This window comes from Gorilla gorilla, chromosome 6, assembly GCF_029281585.2.
Source record: "Gorilla gorilla gorilla isolate KB3781 chromosome 6, NHGRI_mGorGor1-v2.1_pri, whole genome shotgun sequence".
Taxonomy (NCBI): domain Eukaryota; kingdom Metazoa; phylum Chordata; class Mammalia; order Primates; family Hominidae; genus Gorilla; species Gorilla gorilla.
Genome location: NC_073230.2, coordinates 29,629,813 through 29,647,629, shown reverse-complemented (window position 1 = coordinate 29,647,629; position 17,817 = coordinate 29,629,813). Strand labels below are relative to the sequence as shown.

General features: G+C 36.9%; 1 protein-coding gene across 2 annotated transcripts in view; it reads left to right on the top strand.

Moving 5' to 3' along the window:
• The window catches only part of RAPGEF5 (Rap guanine nucleotide exchange factor 5), a 237,584-nt gene that overhangs the window by 183,115 nt on the left and 36,652 nt on the right, over positions 1-17,817 (top strand). For both annotated transcript variants that reach the window (XM_031013080.2, XM_031013082.3), the window contains 5 exons: positions 5,645-5,723; positions 10,281-10,425; positions 12,184-12,281; positions 14,890-14,920; positions 15,891-15,969. In XM_031013080.2, coding sequence (XP_030868940.1) covers positions 5,645-5,723; positions 10,281-10,425; positions 12,184-12,281; positions 14,890-14,920; positions 15,891-15,969 — 432 coding nt within the window. The remainder of the gene's footprint in view (positions 1-5,644; positions 5,724-10,280; positions 10,426-12,183; positions 12,282-14,889; positions 14,921-15,890; positions 15,970-17,817) is intronic.

The window sequence follows — 17,817 nt, the reverse complement described above, 5'->3', positions numbered from 1 at the left end:
ACTATACTTCTAGTGATTTTTAGACTTCAGGGTTTTGTTTTTGTGTTTTGTTTTTATGTTACAAAGAAAGCATTAAGCTTAGACCTTTTGGTAACATTTGGATCAGTTTTTAAAATTTGACTACATTTATATATAAGAGAACTCCATGAAAATGGTCTGTACCAAACCTCTTACTATTCCATCTTGACACAACTCTAGCATGCTCTAGGGATACTTGTGTTTTGCAGAAATGAAATGGGAATTTTTAGAGCTTCATATACTTAAAATGAGACAGAGAAAAATGTTTTAATTGGTACATACAAGAGAAATACATTCAAATAAAATTAAATAAAAATAGATAATTATTTTTATATGACCTAAAAATTAAAATAGGCCGGGCACGGTGGCTCATACCTGCAATCCCAGAACTTTGGGAGCCCGAGGCATGCAGATCACCTGAGGTCAGGAGTTCGAGACCAACCTGGCCAACATGGTGAAACCCCAGTCTCTACTAAAAATACAAAAATTAACCGGGCGTGGTGGTGTGTACCTGTAATCCCAGTTGCTCCAGAGGCTGAGGCAGGAGAATAGCTTGAACCCAGGAGGCGGAGATTGCAGTGAGCTGAGATCATGCCACTGTACTCCAGCCTGGGTGCCAGAGTGAGACTCCATCTCAAAAAAAAACCCCCAAAATTAAAATAGTAGCAGATGATAGGGTAAAGTCCTATATGACATCAGTATAGCTAATTACATGCATGGATTTCAGAACCATTTCTATATATATTTTATTTCAAGTTTTATAATAGTTAAAACTATAGAAGTATTTACCTTCCAATTTCAATGATTATCAAGATGTTACTTTTGTACTTGCAAGGATGTTTCTTGTATTCAAAAAGCCACTACGAAAGTATTATTTTATTTTGGAGTGGGGAGGATAGTCCCAAAAATTTATTGATAAGCCAATAATTTAGGATTAGATTTAGTAATTTACTTAGTGCATAGAATATCAAAGAAAATGGCTGGCAACATGGCTCATGCCTGTAATCCCAGCACTTTGGGAGGCTGAGGCGGGCAGATCACCTGAGGTCAGAAGTCTGAGACCAGCCTAGCCAACATGGTGAAACCCCCATCTCTACTAAAAATACAAAAATTAGCTGGGCGTGGTAGCGCACACCTGTAGTGCCAACTACTCAGGAGGCTGAGGCCGGAGAATCACTTGAATCTGGGAGGTGGAGGTTGCAGTGAGCTGAGATCGTGCCACTGCACTCCAGCCTAGGCAACAAGAGCAAAACTCCACCTCAAAAAAAAGAAAGGATATGAAAGAAAAAGGTTTTGTATATTAATATATGCATATTAATATGCTTAGGTATTCACAAAGTTAGAAATCAAAATGAATACTTTTTTTACTCAGAGTGTTAATATGTATGGCAACTATGAATTTGTTTAAATGAAAGATACTTTTATGTATACAAACATGCTTTTCTGCCTGTTGTCTTAAATTATTATTAAGTACTATGTAGTGTAATAGATAATTATAGTGTTTTAATTTGGATGCCAGTGGATTTGTAAGTCTTTCTAAATGGCTATTGTCGGCTAATAGTCTTCAGGGGATCATTCATATAACCATCATGGTTCTAAAAATATCTCTAAATACCAATGGGACAGCCTCTTTTTTGGAAGCATGGCTGTTATAAATTGCACTTTTATTTGAAGTGCATCATTTTGATTATAGTATTTTCATTCATACCACTCAATTACTTTCAGAATCTGTACAGCAGGAAAAAAAAACATGAATGCTGGAAAAGAATAAAGGAAAGCTCTTTGTATAGAAAAATTTAGAACAATATAGTAGTTAAATAGAGAGATATTTGAGTTATGAGTATTGGGAATCTGTTCTATTCATTAGAATTTTTAACTATTTTCTTTATTAGGACTTCAACTGGAGCTGTCTTTATATAGCCTCATTGTTTTTATTTTAATTAATATTTCTATGACAGATAATTAGGTAAATGCTGTTGAATTTTAAATATGATATTGGCTTAGGAGAAAATAAGCATTTCTGGGTCAAAGCCCTTAACAAAATATTGTCATATGTGAGCTGATTAATTGAATTGAATGCCAAATGGGTTTGCCACCATCCAACCAGACTCTGGTAGTCAGTTCATTATCTAAGGTTATTCTGGAATGGAATGACTGGTTATGTCAAAGTTAATGTTTTAATGGTGTTCTTTTTAATCTCAGCTACTAATGAAGTAAATCTTGATGAGAGAATAGTTCTAACCTTATTAAATGCAGCTAAGTGTAAGAACACCCCAAAGAGTCTGAACCTCTGTGTCACATCCAGCATTTTAAATGCCAACTCCCTCTCAGTGCTGTCACCCAATGGTTTCTGCGCACTGGTGGCTCCTATCTACAAGAGCCATTGAAAACCCTAAACTAGATTCAAAGCTACTCTGTTGGCCAGGCTCAGTGGCTCATGCCCGTAATCCCAGCACTTTGGGAGGCCAAGGCCGGCGGATCACCTGAGGCCAGGAGTTTGAGACCAGCCCAGCCAATATGGTAAAACCCCATCTCTACTCAAACTACAAAAATTAGCTGGACGTGGTGGTGCATGCCGGTAGTCCCAGCTACTTGGGAGGCTGAGGCACAAGAATCACTTGGACCTTGGAGGCGAAGTTTGCACTGCAGCCTGGGTGACAGTCTCAAAAACAAACAAACAAACAAAAAAACTACTCTGTTGTCCTTGCTGCTTGTGTCTAACATTGAGTGCAAAAAAGAAACAGCTTAATTTTTTTTTTTTTTTTGAGACAGAGTCTCTCTGTGTCGCCCAGGCTAAAGTGCAGTGGCATAATCTTGGCTCACTTGTAACCTCTGCCACCTGAGTTCAAGCCATCCTTCTACCTCAGCCTCCTGAGTATCTGGGAAGATTCAGCTTTTTTTTTTTTTTTTTTTTTGGACACAGAGTCTCGCTCTGTTGCGCAGGCTAGAGGGCAGTGACATGATCTTGGCTCACTGAAACTTCCACCGCCTGAGTTCAAGCCATCCTCCTACCTCAGCCTCCTGAGTAGCTGGGATTATAGGCGTACGCCACCACACCCAGCTTTTTTTTTTTTTTTTTAACAGTAGAGATGGAGTTTCGCAATGTTGGCCAGGCTGGTCTCTAGCTCCTGGCCTCAAGCAATCTACTCACCTTGGCCTCTCAAAGTGCTGGGATTACAGGCGTGAGCCACCACACCTGGCCAGATTCAGTTTAATTTCTAGTCAGACCTGAAAGGTTGAGGATTTCCATCAATCACATTTAACAAAGAGAAATGTTGTAATTTGTAAACATTACTCTTCAACAGGCCCAGAGGGATAGTTTTCAAATTGTGTTTCCAAAATATCTTTGGTTTCCAGCTAATATGCAAGTGATTGATTTTAATTGAAACTATTTTTAAAAACTGTAATGAAAGGCACACGTTATATATTCCAAATTTCTCATTAGGATGACCAGTGATTAACTTGAGCTGCCAGGTTAACTTGTTTGGAGACAAGTAAAGTAAACCTTCCCGTGCCTTGTTCATATATTTGAAACTTCCATAAACAGAGACTCTAGTAGGGGGCCCCTGGCTCTTCTGCGTACACAGGCTGTGCATGTCCATTCATGTGACATTGTTGGATCAGGCACGCCAACACAGCTTTTTTGTGCTAGGTCTAATTTATGCCCAGCAAGGCCCAGGTATATCTGTTTAGGAATTCGCTTTTGCCATAGAGTATTAGTAAGTTAGACTAGTGATTGCTAACATATTGCAGTGTGATACAACAATGTAAGTTTAGACTTTTAAAAACATGTTTTAAATCAAATAAGAAAATTTGTCAAATTTATTATTTTGACAGGGAATACTATGAACTTAGAAATAAAATATCTTTCAGATAAATTCTGTTAATACTCTTCATTAACACCTTGGTTCATTTTAATTACAGACATCTTGCAATTAAAAAGCAAACTTTTGAAAAACCTACCATTTGCAACCACTTACCTATGTGGATTAGGATTTCCTTGATATTCTGCAACCAAGCAGAAATAGGTTATGCCCTGCAGCTAATATAGAACTGTAGATGTCATCCACAACCTCGTATATCAGAGTTTTGTGTTCATAAATATTACCTTGTTTTTCTGATTAACTTTTAAAGTAAATATTACTGGTTATTCCTAAAAATTCTGGAGATTTTCTTTCATCCAGTCTTCAATGTAGAGCTATAGGGCTCTATACTGGGCAATTATTTTTACTTACACATCATCATTATAACATGTAGATCTTGGAGACCATAAGCACTACTGAGTGTATGTCTTAGTCAGCTCAAGCTGCTATAACAAAATACCATAGCCTGGGAAGCTTAAACAACAGACATTTATTTCTCACAGCCTGGAGGCTGGGGAGTCCAAGATCAAGGTGCTAGCAGATTCAGTGTCTGGTGAGGACCTGCTTCCTGGTTCATAGACCACAGTCTCCTTGATACTTGTGTGGTAGAGAGAGGAAAGGAGCTTTCTCAGGACTCTTATAAAGATAGCAATGCCATTCATGAGGGCTCCACCCTCATGGCCTTATCCAATCCAAATTACCTCTCAAATACCCCCTCCTAATACATCATACTAGGGGTAAGGTTTCAACATATAAAGTGGCAGGGGTGGGGGTGTTGCAAAAGGACATAAGCATTCAGTCCATAACAACAGTACACAAGCTAATTACTCTAATAATTTATTACTGTTTTATATAACTAAAAATGTGATGTCTGGAATGTAAAAGATGAAAATTAAATCATATTGTAAAATGAATTTTAAGTTAAGGAGACTAGATAATGACTGTTGTGGCAAAATCACCACTTTACATTCTGCATATAATCTTTTGTACCATATTAGAAATTACATTGAAAGTCAGAGTTTGCCCCTTTAGCAATTCCATATTGTATACAAACTGAACTCTTCCAATAACACTTAAAGCACAAAGATGATAACAATGTAACCTGGTTTGGTCGGTAGAAAAAAGAAATTAGGAAGAAGTATGTTGTGATACATTGTACCTGCTCTCCAATTTTAACTGGACTCAGTTCTGTCTCTCTTCAAGACTAAGAAAATCACTCATCACTTTCCCAGCTTCTTAAAGATGCATTTAAGAGATAAAGGTGAATGGCCTTGGAACCTGATATGTGTCTTCTGGGTTTTATTATTCATTGTTCTTGCCCTAGACTTAAGTAAATGGCTTTGGAAAAAACCTTAATTTATTAACACATGAAGGCTTTATTCCCTGTAGGACTTGAGTGTACACCTCAGAAGTCTTGTAAAATTTATTTTTTAAAGCACATTATTTATGCATTTGTTTTCTATATCATCTTTACCCACAAATACAAATGAGGTTTCAGGAAATCAAGATGATAACAAAATTGTATGTTTAGAGAGCTCTGCAACAAAAATATCTTATTGCTTGAGGCATTTGATATAAGGAGTTTTTCGTATCTTAATTTTAATAAATAATGTCTTTCCTGGCTAAAATTCTCCTAATCCCTCCCACAGCTATCAATATTTATCATATTTCTGCCATGCACATGGTTCTGGGGCCCAGATAAGCAGCTGCTCTTCTTATCCACCTCTTTGCTAACCTTGTATTTGTTTTTTTTTTCTTTGCAGAGACCCTCCTGGATGACTTCCTTCTCACGTACACTGTCTTCATGACAACTGATGACTTGTGCCAGGCTCTGTTAAGGCAATATCCTTCATTATCTTCAGGCTGCTGTGTCCACTTCCTCTCAGACAGATGTCCCACATTAGGAATTAACTGCCTTCCTTAATTTATTCAACCCCATAGTAGAGTGTGGATATGTTAAATATTAATGCAATGATATCCAAGGTAGAAGATGAAATGAGACAGACAGGGGAAACTGGAAATGTGAACAGCTGTTTTCACATTCTATGTTGTGGCTATATTATACTGTTTATATTATGTTCGCTTCACATCTGTGCCTCATGATTGCTTAGAAATCTGGAGGCAAAATTGGCCTGCTGGGTAAACCCCAGAGTCAAGAGATTGTGTGGAATGGGAAGATCATGGAATAAATGGACTTAAAGGAGAATCAGTTAAGTGTCAGACCACTTGTGAAGGAAAATGCACATATGTGATATCATGTTCCTGGCAAGTATCTCAGGGGAGACAGGCCATTCCCCCACACGGGAGGTGGAATCTAACCCCTGGAATCAACTGTCATCTTTTCACAGCTTTGTCACTGCATGCTCTCTTAGAATGATGGATGTGATTAGAAGGTTAATGACCAGTTAAGGAAGCCTTATAATTTTATTCACTAACTAGAAGAGATGCAACATAGGATCATTGAAATGCCACAAAACAAATCCATGTAAACTTACTGAAAGTCTCCAAATGATCTTCTTCCTTCACAGTATTTAATGTATTCAGACGCATTTTAAGTGTTTAAATAGGCTGTTGCTGTGCTGTTTTTATTAAATGAAACTGAAGATTCCACTCTAAACCACATGAAAATTTTAAGGAAAATGGATTGCTTTTGTGTATACTAAAGTTCTATTAAGACCTAATGATGGCTGGGTGTGGTGGCTCACACCTGTAATTCCAGCACTTTGGGAGGCCAAGGTGGGAGGATTGCTTGGGTCCAGGAGTTCAAGAGCAGCTGGGCAACATAGTGAGACCCCATCTCTAAAATATATATATGATATATATGAGATATATATCATATATATTATATATATCATATATATCATATATCTCATATATATGATATATATGATATATATATGATACATATATGATATATATGATATATGTATGATATATGTATGCTATATATGATAGATATATATGATATATATGATATATGATATATATGATATATGATATATGATATATATGTATTTGGTATATAGATAGATATTTGGTGTGTATATATATAGGTATACCAAAACTAGCTGGGCATGATGGCATGCGCCTGTGGTCCCAGCGACATGGGATGCTGAGGGAGGAGGATTACTTAAGTCCAGGAGGTTGAAGCTGCAGTGAGCCGAGACCGTGCCACTGCTCTCCAGTTTAGATGACAGAGGGAGACTGCCTTCAAAAACAAACAAAAGACCTAATGATAATGCTTATTTAATATCCTTTCTCTGTTAAATAATTGTTACGTGTCTCCCAACTTTACAGCATTTTCCCACCTAAAAGAATACTTTAAAACTTCATAAAGGACATAAAGTAACATCTCTCTTAAAAAAATATATAACTGGAAATGATGATTACTTTTAGTGCTTTACTATATCCTATGACCAAACAAAGCTATAGTAGATATTTTGCCACTTTTTAGAACCGGTTCATAAAATTGATCTTGAAATGTTATTTAGTTTTGAATTTGGAAAGTTTCAATAATATGTGCAGATTTCCTTCACAGCTTTCAAGTGGAGTGTTGCTAAGACATTTAGTGATAGCGATAAGATTTTGAACATCTTTCTTCAAAAGTGTTTTGGAAAAATATCTGTGAGCTAATTTCATTTACATTTTAATGCTAACATATTTCTAAAACAATTACCACCCATTAAGTAATATAAAATATAACAAATGAGATGCCTTTAAACTACATTCTTTAACTATGATCCTAATATTATTTGTGATTGTCATTTAATAATTTAATGTCCTATAGGATGTCCCTAAACAATCTCTAGAACTTAACTTGGATATGTATGTTTTGAGTCTTTGACTAAGAATTATATACAAAAATTTAGTTCAGATTTTTATGAGCCTTTTTACCGATAATCAAAACCCATGAACTCTAAAACATTTTAAGCCAGAAGTCTTTCTTTATGATTGTTTCTGTATATTTGCACTCTGCCTTTTATGAAATAATACCACAAACATAAAGGGAATCTATATTTAATGTGAGATATTTTTATGCACATCTTAGTGAAGATGTGTTACATATTCCACTACAACCAACTTCTTAGAAGTGGTCTAAATTATTTCTGTTTTTTTCCAGTGGTTTTGAAACATTATTTATAGATTAAAGCTATTTGTGCTGGTTTTAGATATTTTAGATAAGTATTTTTATTGTAATAGTATTTAATAGCATCATAAAGAGCATTAAATTCATAGCTCTGAGCCAGCTAATATTCTGTGCATTACATAGAAGTTATAACTCTCACCACATGCCTTCCCATTATTTCCATCAGCAGCTAAATTTATAAATCAGTGTAATCTAGCATAGACAAAATGTAAAAGAATGTCTGTATCCTAATATTGGAAATCAGATTAATACAAATGCAAATTTAACCGGTAAATATATTTTAAATATATATCTTGCAGGGAGGAAAACAAGGTAAAGCAGTTAACTATGAATGGAGAATGGTTGAAGTGTTGCTTCTTGAAATTGTTTTATTCTGCTAGTCCATAATTGTAGAACATATATATGCAGCTTGACTACAAAGTTCATATTTTCATTTACATATGATGACCTAAAAAATTTTATTTCTTAATTTTCTTGATTTCTTTTCTTTATATTAGTGAAGGTATTATATTCACAGGAAAAGAAGAGAAGAACATTTGTTTAAGGAGAAATAATGTAAGATAAATCTTTAGGACAGGTCTTGCTCTGTTACCTAGGCTGGAGTAGAGTGGCTCGATCATGGCTCACTGCAACCTCAACCTCCCAGGCTCAAGTGACCCTCCTGTCTCTGCCTCCCAACTAGCTGGCTCTTCAGATGTCCGTCACCATACCCAGTTAATTTTTTTCTTTGTAGAGATGAGGTCTCACTTTCTTTCCTGGGCTGGCCTTAAACTCCTGGGCTCAAGCAGTCCTCCTGCCTCAGCCTCCCGAAGTGCTGGGATTATAGGCATCAGCCACCATGGGTGGCCTAGATAAATCGTTATTATATTTTGCCTTTCAAGAGAAAAACTAAAAGAAATATAAACTTTTTTTTGTGTTTGCCTGAGTTTATTTCACAGGTGGAAATCAAAGATGGTCTTAATGTATTTTTGCAGGATGGGGAGACATTGACTAAATTATATTTTAAAATATTAGCAAAGCCTGAAATAAAGTTTATTCCAATTTTGCAATTGTATATCAGTGTTAAAGAATATATAATGCTGTCCAACAACCCTCAAGTGTTTGATGTCATAGCATTCCCTATTCCTAGTCATCTTTTTAATGTGTCCAAGACACTCAGAACTTATCATTTTGGAGACAGCAAGAATAGATTGGTTTAGAATATGCCAAGCTGCTGTTGCATTCCTAGTCATTTAAACACTTTGCCTTTGAGGTTGTTATTTTTATGTAATTTTAACAGCATAGTTTACATATGGTCATCGCGTATAAATTAGGAAATGCTAATAAGTACAATAAAAATAATTCATATGCTCTAAAATCTCATTACCTTGAGAAACCACTGTTAACTATTCAGTATATATCCCTCCAGATAGTGACATTAATCATATAAATAAACATTGTTAACAGAAGTAGATCGTCCTAACATATTCTTTTCTTACTTGCTTTTCTACTCAACAATACATTGTGCATATTCTCTGTCAGTAAATGTACTGCTGGGCCATCATTTTTCTGGCTGCTGAATAGTCCATTAAATGCATATATAATAACTTAGTCAACTGTTCTCAGTTGCTGAGGCATTTAGGTTATTTCCTTTTTTTATTTTAAATGAAATAATTTTCATTTTATTTTAAAATGAAAATTAGCAGTCCCTTTTACCTCTGTGTTCACACATGTATCCAATGTTTTCTTCAAGTAAGTTCCTAGGAGTGGGCATTTGAATCATGTTACAAATTCCGTTGCAGAAATCTGTACTCATTTGGAACTACTTTAGAAGCACCTGGTTTTACAGAATGTGACTTTCTGAGGACTAGACAACATCTGGCCTCATTCTGACCTAAAATGTATTGAAATAGTATTCACCTGTGTAGTGAGGCTAGCTCTCTTCTTGGAGTCACTGTTGAAATTAATGGGCCACCTAGTATCTCCTTGGGCTGTCATTAACTGCACGTTGCCTATGAAACCATGTCAGCAGCTGTCAATGAAATGGTCCACCCCTTCACTTCCTGGCTGCCCACTGAATATACTTCAGTCATTTTCCTCAGTTTACTTTTGCTCTTTTCAGTGCACGCCTTTTGCTCTCCCTACGCATATTCTATCCTTCCTGCATGTTTATACACTTGTATGCCTTCACATATTTTGTAAAAATAAGAGTAAATGGATGTCTTCATATTTTAAATTTTTCAACAATATAATTTTTTCTTAACCATTTGCACCTATTCTGCTAAGAAGTATCAAGGCAAAGAGGAAAACTCAGATGTTCCGCGTAGGAAACGTAAAGTCTTGCATCTTGTTTCCCAGTGGATTGCTCTGTACAAAGACTGGTTACATGAAGATGAACATTCAAAAATGTTTTTAAAGGTAATCCAGCATTTCCAGATATTCTTTGATGCCAAATAACTGATTCTATTTTTAGTTATGCATTTTAAAAATCTCATTTGTAGGTAACAGTCATTCAGCTTTCTTGTGATAGTCAAGTTGTGATTCAGAGAATATATAAGTTTATATTGACTTCTGAAGCTTGATATTCTCTATCTAAAACTCATGGAAATTTTGATTGCTAATGAAATAATTAAGGAAGGTAAACCAAAACATTCAAAATTTGATATAGCTTAATATGTTGATATTCATTATAAGTTTAAAGTAACCAGTCCTCTATATATAATATTTGCATAAAACATTATTTATCATTTAAAAACTATATTGACAATATATGTTCTTTGAAACATTTGTCAGACATGGTATACTTTGAGAATTTTAAGCAATAATTTGTAAAATAGATATAATCTAGTTTTACATTTAGAGTGAGACAAACTGATTTATTTTTTCTAATTAATAGGCTTCAATATCTTTTCAACACAGATGATTATCTGGAGAGATGATTAGTAAGACAGTTGGATTCCTTTGGCCACCAAAATCATATTAAGTCTGCAGGTTAGGACAGAGAAGGAATACAATGGAATTCTAGCAAGGAAGAGTTCTAGTTCAGAGTAGGCAACTGCCTAAATAGACTCAGCCTTTCATGAAGGAAGCTACTTTGAATTCAACATTCAGTTGTCATTTAGGCATCCAGTTAAAAACGAGTCTAACCAACTCTTTAAACTCATGTTGTTTTCAAAGCAACTGCTTAATTTAATTCAATTGACTATTTTCTCCCAAATGATTATGTGGAATTGTGTGTGTGTGTGTGTGTGTGTTGAGACAGGGTCTTGCTCTGTTACCCAGGCTGCAGTGCAGTGACGCAGTCATAGTTCACTGCAGCCTCAAACTCTTGAGCTTGAGAGATCCTTGCACCTCACCCTCCTGACTATCAGGGACTAAAGGCATGCACTACCACACTCAGCTAATTTTTTCTTTTTAGTAGAGATGGAGTCTTGCTTTGTTGCCCAGGCTGGCCTCATACTCAGCTCAAGCAGTCCTCCCTACTCAGCCTCCCAAAGTGTTGGGATTTACAGCCTGAGCCACCACACCCAACCTATATTATTACTATTATTTATTTATTTGTTTATTTATTTATTTATTTTTTGAGACGGAGTCTCGCTCTGTCGCCTAGGCTGGAGTGCAGTGGCGCGATCTCGGCTCACTGCAAGCTCCGCCTCCTGGGTTCACGCCATTCTCCTGCCTCAGCCTCCTGAGTAGCTGGGGATTACAGGCGCCCGCTACCACACATGGCTAATTTTTTTTTTTTTTTTTTGTATTTTTAGTAGACACGGGGTTTCACCGTGTTAGGCATGATGGTCTTGATCTCCTGAACTCATGATCTGCCTGCCTTGGCCTCCCAAAGTGTTGGAATTACAGGCGTGAGCCACCATGCCCGGCCTATTATTTTTTAAGATATAGAATGGGCTGGAAATCTCTAGTAGCCAGCCAGCTAGGGATCTCTAGAATTCTCTTTCCAGAATTTCCACCTATGGCCCTGAAAGCAGATAGAGAGCCATGGCAGTTGAGAGAGGAGCTGCGAGTTATGATCCCACTGTGGATCTCATTGGCACCTGGTGAAACCCGTACATTGTCCTGAATCCTTCCTTATTTCCTGTGTTAGGATAGCCATGGTATGAGTCTTAATCCCTACAAAATGGGCATTCAACCACTGAGCTGACATTTGTCTTTTTTCTCCAGACCATATATAGGAATGTACTGGATGATGTTTATGAATATCCAATACTTGAAAAAGAATTGAAAGAATTTCAAAAGATACTTGGAATGCACCGTCGTCAGTAAGTATTTCATTTTCCTAATTATAGTTAATGAAAGAAAACAGCAGCAAATATGATAGAATTTGGAATGCCTTATACATAAAAGTTGATTTTGAACATTTTGACTCAGATTCATCTTGATGTCTTAGCTTTTCTAGTAGTAAATTGTGTGTTTTGTTCTTATAACTCAAAATGAAAGAACATGAAATTCAGCTTATTGACTATTGTTTTAACCCTGTTTTATATAGTAAAAATAACCTGGGCCATAACAACCAGGTACGTAAAAACAATTAGTAAATTATTACTTAATTTTAAAAGTCTGTTTAACTTGTCATTTTGGGGCTTGTAACTATCTCTATGGAATGGGGAGGAAAAGTTTTATAAATAGGTCCCAGGGAGTTGTGGAGCATTTTATTTTATTTTATTTTTTGAGACATAGTCTCACTCTGCTGCTCAGCCTGGAATGCAGCAGCGCACTCTCGGCTCACTGCAACCTCCACCTCCTGGGTTCGAGCGATTTTCGTGCCTCAGCCTCCTAAGTAGCTGGGATTACAGAGGTGCACCACCACACCTGGCTACTTTTTGTATTTTTAGTAGAGATGGGATTTAGCTATGTTGGCCAGGCTGGTCTTGAACTCCCAACCTCAGGTGATTCGCCCACCTCAGCCTCCCAAAGTGCTGGGATTACAAGTGTGAGGCACCACACCCGGCCTGTGGAGCATTTTAAAAGCTCAATTTTATGGGTTCCCTGAGGTTTCTTTATCAATTTAGAAAGACTTTAAAAAGCCATTTACTCAATGACTCTTGGCATGTCTAAGTGTCCCCTAGGTATCTGTCATTAATCTTTCAGATTGGCAACACCCAACTTTACTATTAGTGATATTACCATTAAGTCCCCTTACTAATTTTGGTAAAAGAAAACATCAAGTCATTCAGTTTTCAGATTTAGCCACAGAGTTCATCTGAAAGGAAAAATTGTTATCTGATTTACAGTGCACATATATTGTCAAGTTGTGAAAAGCTTCTGTTAAGATTTCAACAGTCACAAATTGGACCTCTCAGAAAATGTTAATTCAAGCCTTTCAGATTACTAATTTGTGATTTAAAGCTTGACTTAATTTTAGTAAAGGGAGACCTCATTGCAAATTAATCTGAGGTAGCAAACCATGTGTATAGTCCTCGATCATCAAAATCTTACATTGAGAGATTTAAAAGTAAAGTGCAAGTTAACACTGTACCTTAGAGATGGATGTTGTAAATGTTGGTGGTGTTCTTTTATTGCAGTCTACATTATGTTATGTTTCCATAGCCTAAGACTTATATGAAAATATGAACTAATGAATGAAATCAAAAAAAGAAAAAAAGGACAACCTTGTCCTCAAAATAATTCCCCATATGGAAATTGCTCTGTGCTATAAGGCAGACCTGTTACAGCTGGGAAACTTTAATTCATGGTTTAATACATGTAAACACATTTCATCAAATACATTAATGGAAATTTAATACATTCCATTTTAAAAGCTACACAAAAATGGTAAATAAGAAAGTAAAATAAGAAAATGATATTAAGAAATGATTCTTGGCAGGCACAGTGACTCACACCTGTAATCCCAGCACTTTGGGAGTCAGAGGTGGGAGAATCACTTGTGTCCAAGAGTTTAGGAGTTTAAGACCACCCTGGGCAACATAGTGAGACCCCCATCTCTACATAAAATAGAAACTTAGCTGGGCGTGGTGGCACATGCCTGTAGTTCCAGCTACTTGGGAGGCTGAGGCAGGAGGATTACTTGAGCCCTGGAGGTCAAGGCTGCAGTGAACAGTGATCACGCCACTGCACTCTAGCCTGGGTGAGAGAGTGAGACTGTGTCTCAAAAAAAAAAAATGATTTTTGTCTATTTTTATAAGATTATGAAATAGCTTTAGATTCTAGAGTAAGATTCAAGCCCTAAATGTAAAATTCATGACTTTTTTTTCTCTAGCCCCAGTACACAAAGAGAGGAGAAAGTGTTTCTTTCTGAGAGCAAGATTGATACCTTTAATTTATAGTTCACCTAACGATGTATGAAATTGGCCCCAGTACTGGCTCCTTCATAAGTGGAGGTGGCCTTCAGAGGGCACTTGAAGATGGGCATCTGCAGAGATGATCAGAGATGGGCAGAGTGTTCCCAGTTCTACCACACAGACACACATCCTGGAGAAGATGTGCCTTGGCTGAATGACTTAGCTATCTAAATAGCAATAATTTCACCTAAAATCTGTCACTATCACTGTATGAGAAAACTTATTTATATGGACTGAATATTGCAATTTTAAAAAATCCTCATTTCTGTGGACTGAGTTCCCATGGACTGAGCAGATCCAGTTCCTCCCTCACTTCTGAGCTTCACTTTCTGTGGGTAGAAGGCAAAGTACATCTGTTGAATCCATAACTTCTTTACTCCCTGGCTCATTTGAAATTCAGAGCCCAATGTCAAATGTGTTGTACATAGTGAATTAATGAATACTGTGTTTTATTTTTTTTAAAGAGCAAAATCCTCTGCCTAGTGCTGGAAAATTAGTCTTCCATAACAATAACTGCATTATTCTGGGTTTGAGACAGAGACTGACTTCTTGCCATTTTTCCTTTCAGCACTGTAGATGAATATTCACCACAAAAAAAGGTAAGCAGATGCTTCTATACCTAAAATTAGGTGATCCGGTTTGGAGACCTTGCCTTGCCTCCCTTGGCGTGTTTCATAATTAAAATGAATACTGCCTCGAGCAGAACACGACAAGGCGGGGCGCCTGGGGCTGCAGCTTCCCTGCGCTTTCCTGCTTTGCTTTAGTTATCCCTGTGCTGGTGCAGATCCGATTTTAGCTGTGTACCCTTGGCTTTTTGACATTCTGCTGATTTTGTGGTGCATTTTAGAGTCTTGGGACTCCCTGCTATCCCTGGAGTGATATAAATTTGAATAATGTTTATGTCAAAAAACAAAATCCGGGTAGGAGGAATCTTGACTCTAAGAGGAAAGAAGTCTTGTAAAGAAAATATTTGCACTTTTAATACAACCGAAAGAGAAGGTAGCAAGTGGGAATGTGTTCTCAGTCCAATTTGATGAGGGTGAAATATGGACTGAGATGTCAGGCACAAGTTTGGGAGACACAGCTATATCAGGTGGATAATCATAATGAACAGCATGCCTGTGTCCCTTAGGAAAGTCATTGTACTACAGCAGAGGTACTGAAACCATCTCAAAGTTGCTTCCATGAAAAATGTAATAGCAGAGGATCGGATTGTGATAACTTATACCTTATAGGTTAATGTTGGAATGGGGAAATGATGTTTATCTCAGGAGACTCTATGGATGTTTGTAATAGCCAGATGTGAAAAATCATGTTGCAGGGAATAAATATAGGGGCTTTTGGCCTGCTGCTGGCCTTAGCCCAGGCCCATTAGATTGCTCAGAATCTCCACCACCACTTGCATTAGTTGAGGCAACTCCCAGTTTATTTCTCTAAGATTGGATGGGTGGATTTCATATTAAAAAAAAAAAAATTTGGCTAGTTCTTTTGGAACATGTTGTAAACAGCTATGGTTTTCCAAAGGGCAGGAATGCATTCATTCATTGTTCTCTTTCTCCCATCTCACAGAATAAAGCCCTTTTCCACCAATTCAGTCTTAAGGAGAACTGGCTCCAGCATAGAGGAACTGTGACTGAAACGGAGGAAAGTGAGTATGGTTTGAAGTGAGGGTTTGGGGGTGGGTAGCAGTTAGCCACCATTTTTCTCCTACATTGGCGTATCAGCCTGACTAACCTTCATTTCCAGCTGTCACCCCTCAGATAAGCAAGTTAGCATCAAACAGGATGGTTTTTCTTTTCTTTCTTTGAGCATTATGGTTTTCTTAGATCACATAATATTGTCCCAAGCACCAGGTATACTTATAATTTGGGAAGCAAGGAAAGGAGACAATGCCTAGAGCCTCCTTGCATTCTTGAGAAGAGGTAAAAATGAACAGGAGACTCAGCCTTTTCCTCCTAGAACCATCTCCTCCCTGCCTTCATCAGCCCATTGCCTATGACTAACTGGAAGGATCACCAAAGTCAATGTGCAGATTTGGGCTGAGTCAGTCCATGACTCAGTCCACGAGAAGAAACTCCTGTGGAGAGAAGGCTGTACAGTAGAAGCTCCTGCAAGGCCAGGCTGTGTGGGCAGTGCTGCCCATCTACTGTGTCCTCAGTCACTGCTTATTTGCGTGAAATAAGAAATATTAACAGTGGTTTTCTCCTTTTAGATAAAGATTGAGTCAAGCACAGAGCTGGAAAACACAGCAAATTAAAATTTTAATGCAATTATGACTCCACAGACTCTCTCTTTTGCCTCATCTTTCTTCATATGCTGAAATTCTGAGTGTGATCATTTAATATTTGCCCAATTTCTGGAACTTGTAAAAGAAGTCACAAGGATGCTTAATACATTAGATAGTGTTTGCATATAATGCTGCTGATACATGGTTCTGTTGGCTCATATTAAGTGTCATCCGTACTAAGTGAAAGAGAAAATAAAATTATCTAACTTCCTAATTCATTCGTTGCTGACCTTCCTTGCCCATTTGTCTTAAAGTTTCATCGTGTAGTTTTCCAAGCTGAGCTGCAAAGAGGCAAAGTATTTCAAGGCCCCCAGACTCTTTTTATCAGTTTATTTAGCAAGATGTAAACTTACCCTGCATATGGTGGTTTATAGACCAGATTTTGCCTTGCTTAAAAATTCCATCTTTCTATGGAAGGAGGAAGGCCTTTTTCTCTCTCACTAGTCTATTGGCAAAATATAAAACAATTATTTGTTACATGCTGTTGTTTTAGTGACGTACCCAACCAAACCAAATATGTCAAGTTTCTCCTGGTGGTGTGTTTACTTTGAGGTTCTATACATATAAACTTATAGTTAGACTTTTGCTTCATTTGTATTTCTATGAAAACATTCCTGGGTTTATTTTTGTGGTGCCATTTAAACTGCATATAAAATTTCTCCAGAAGCTTCACTCTCAATTTTTTTGCAACACCAAAGAGTAGAATATCTAAGTATATTATTGTCCTTCTGTCTATTCGAGAGAAGCTAGTGCATTTTATACATTTATAGTAGCTGATATAAGAGGCAATGTGTCAGTTACTTCCATTGCTATTAAAACAGCTTCTGCTATTAATATCATAAAGAAAACATTTTTCAGGACCCATTCACCCTGATAGTGATAATGTCCTAGTAATAATTATTAGCACCACAGACAATAAAAAGGAAATTAAAAAGGCTAGAAATGTGACCTCCATTTGGAAACTAAATTCATCACTACCTTGATGGGAGAAATGGAGTCATTCTTAAATGACTGAGAAAGCTGAACTCAAAAACCAAGGCAGATGACAGATTTTTAGATAAGCTTATGAGAATTCTAATAGCAAAATATGGTGTTCTTGATTGGGCCACTGAGATTGTCCTGAAATGGAGTGTAAAGGAAAAATTTATGAATTAGACATTTTAATATGCAGCTTTGGGAGATCTCAGCAACTGTCAAAGAAGAGATTTA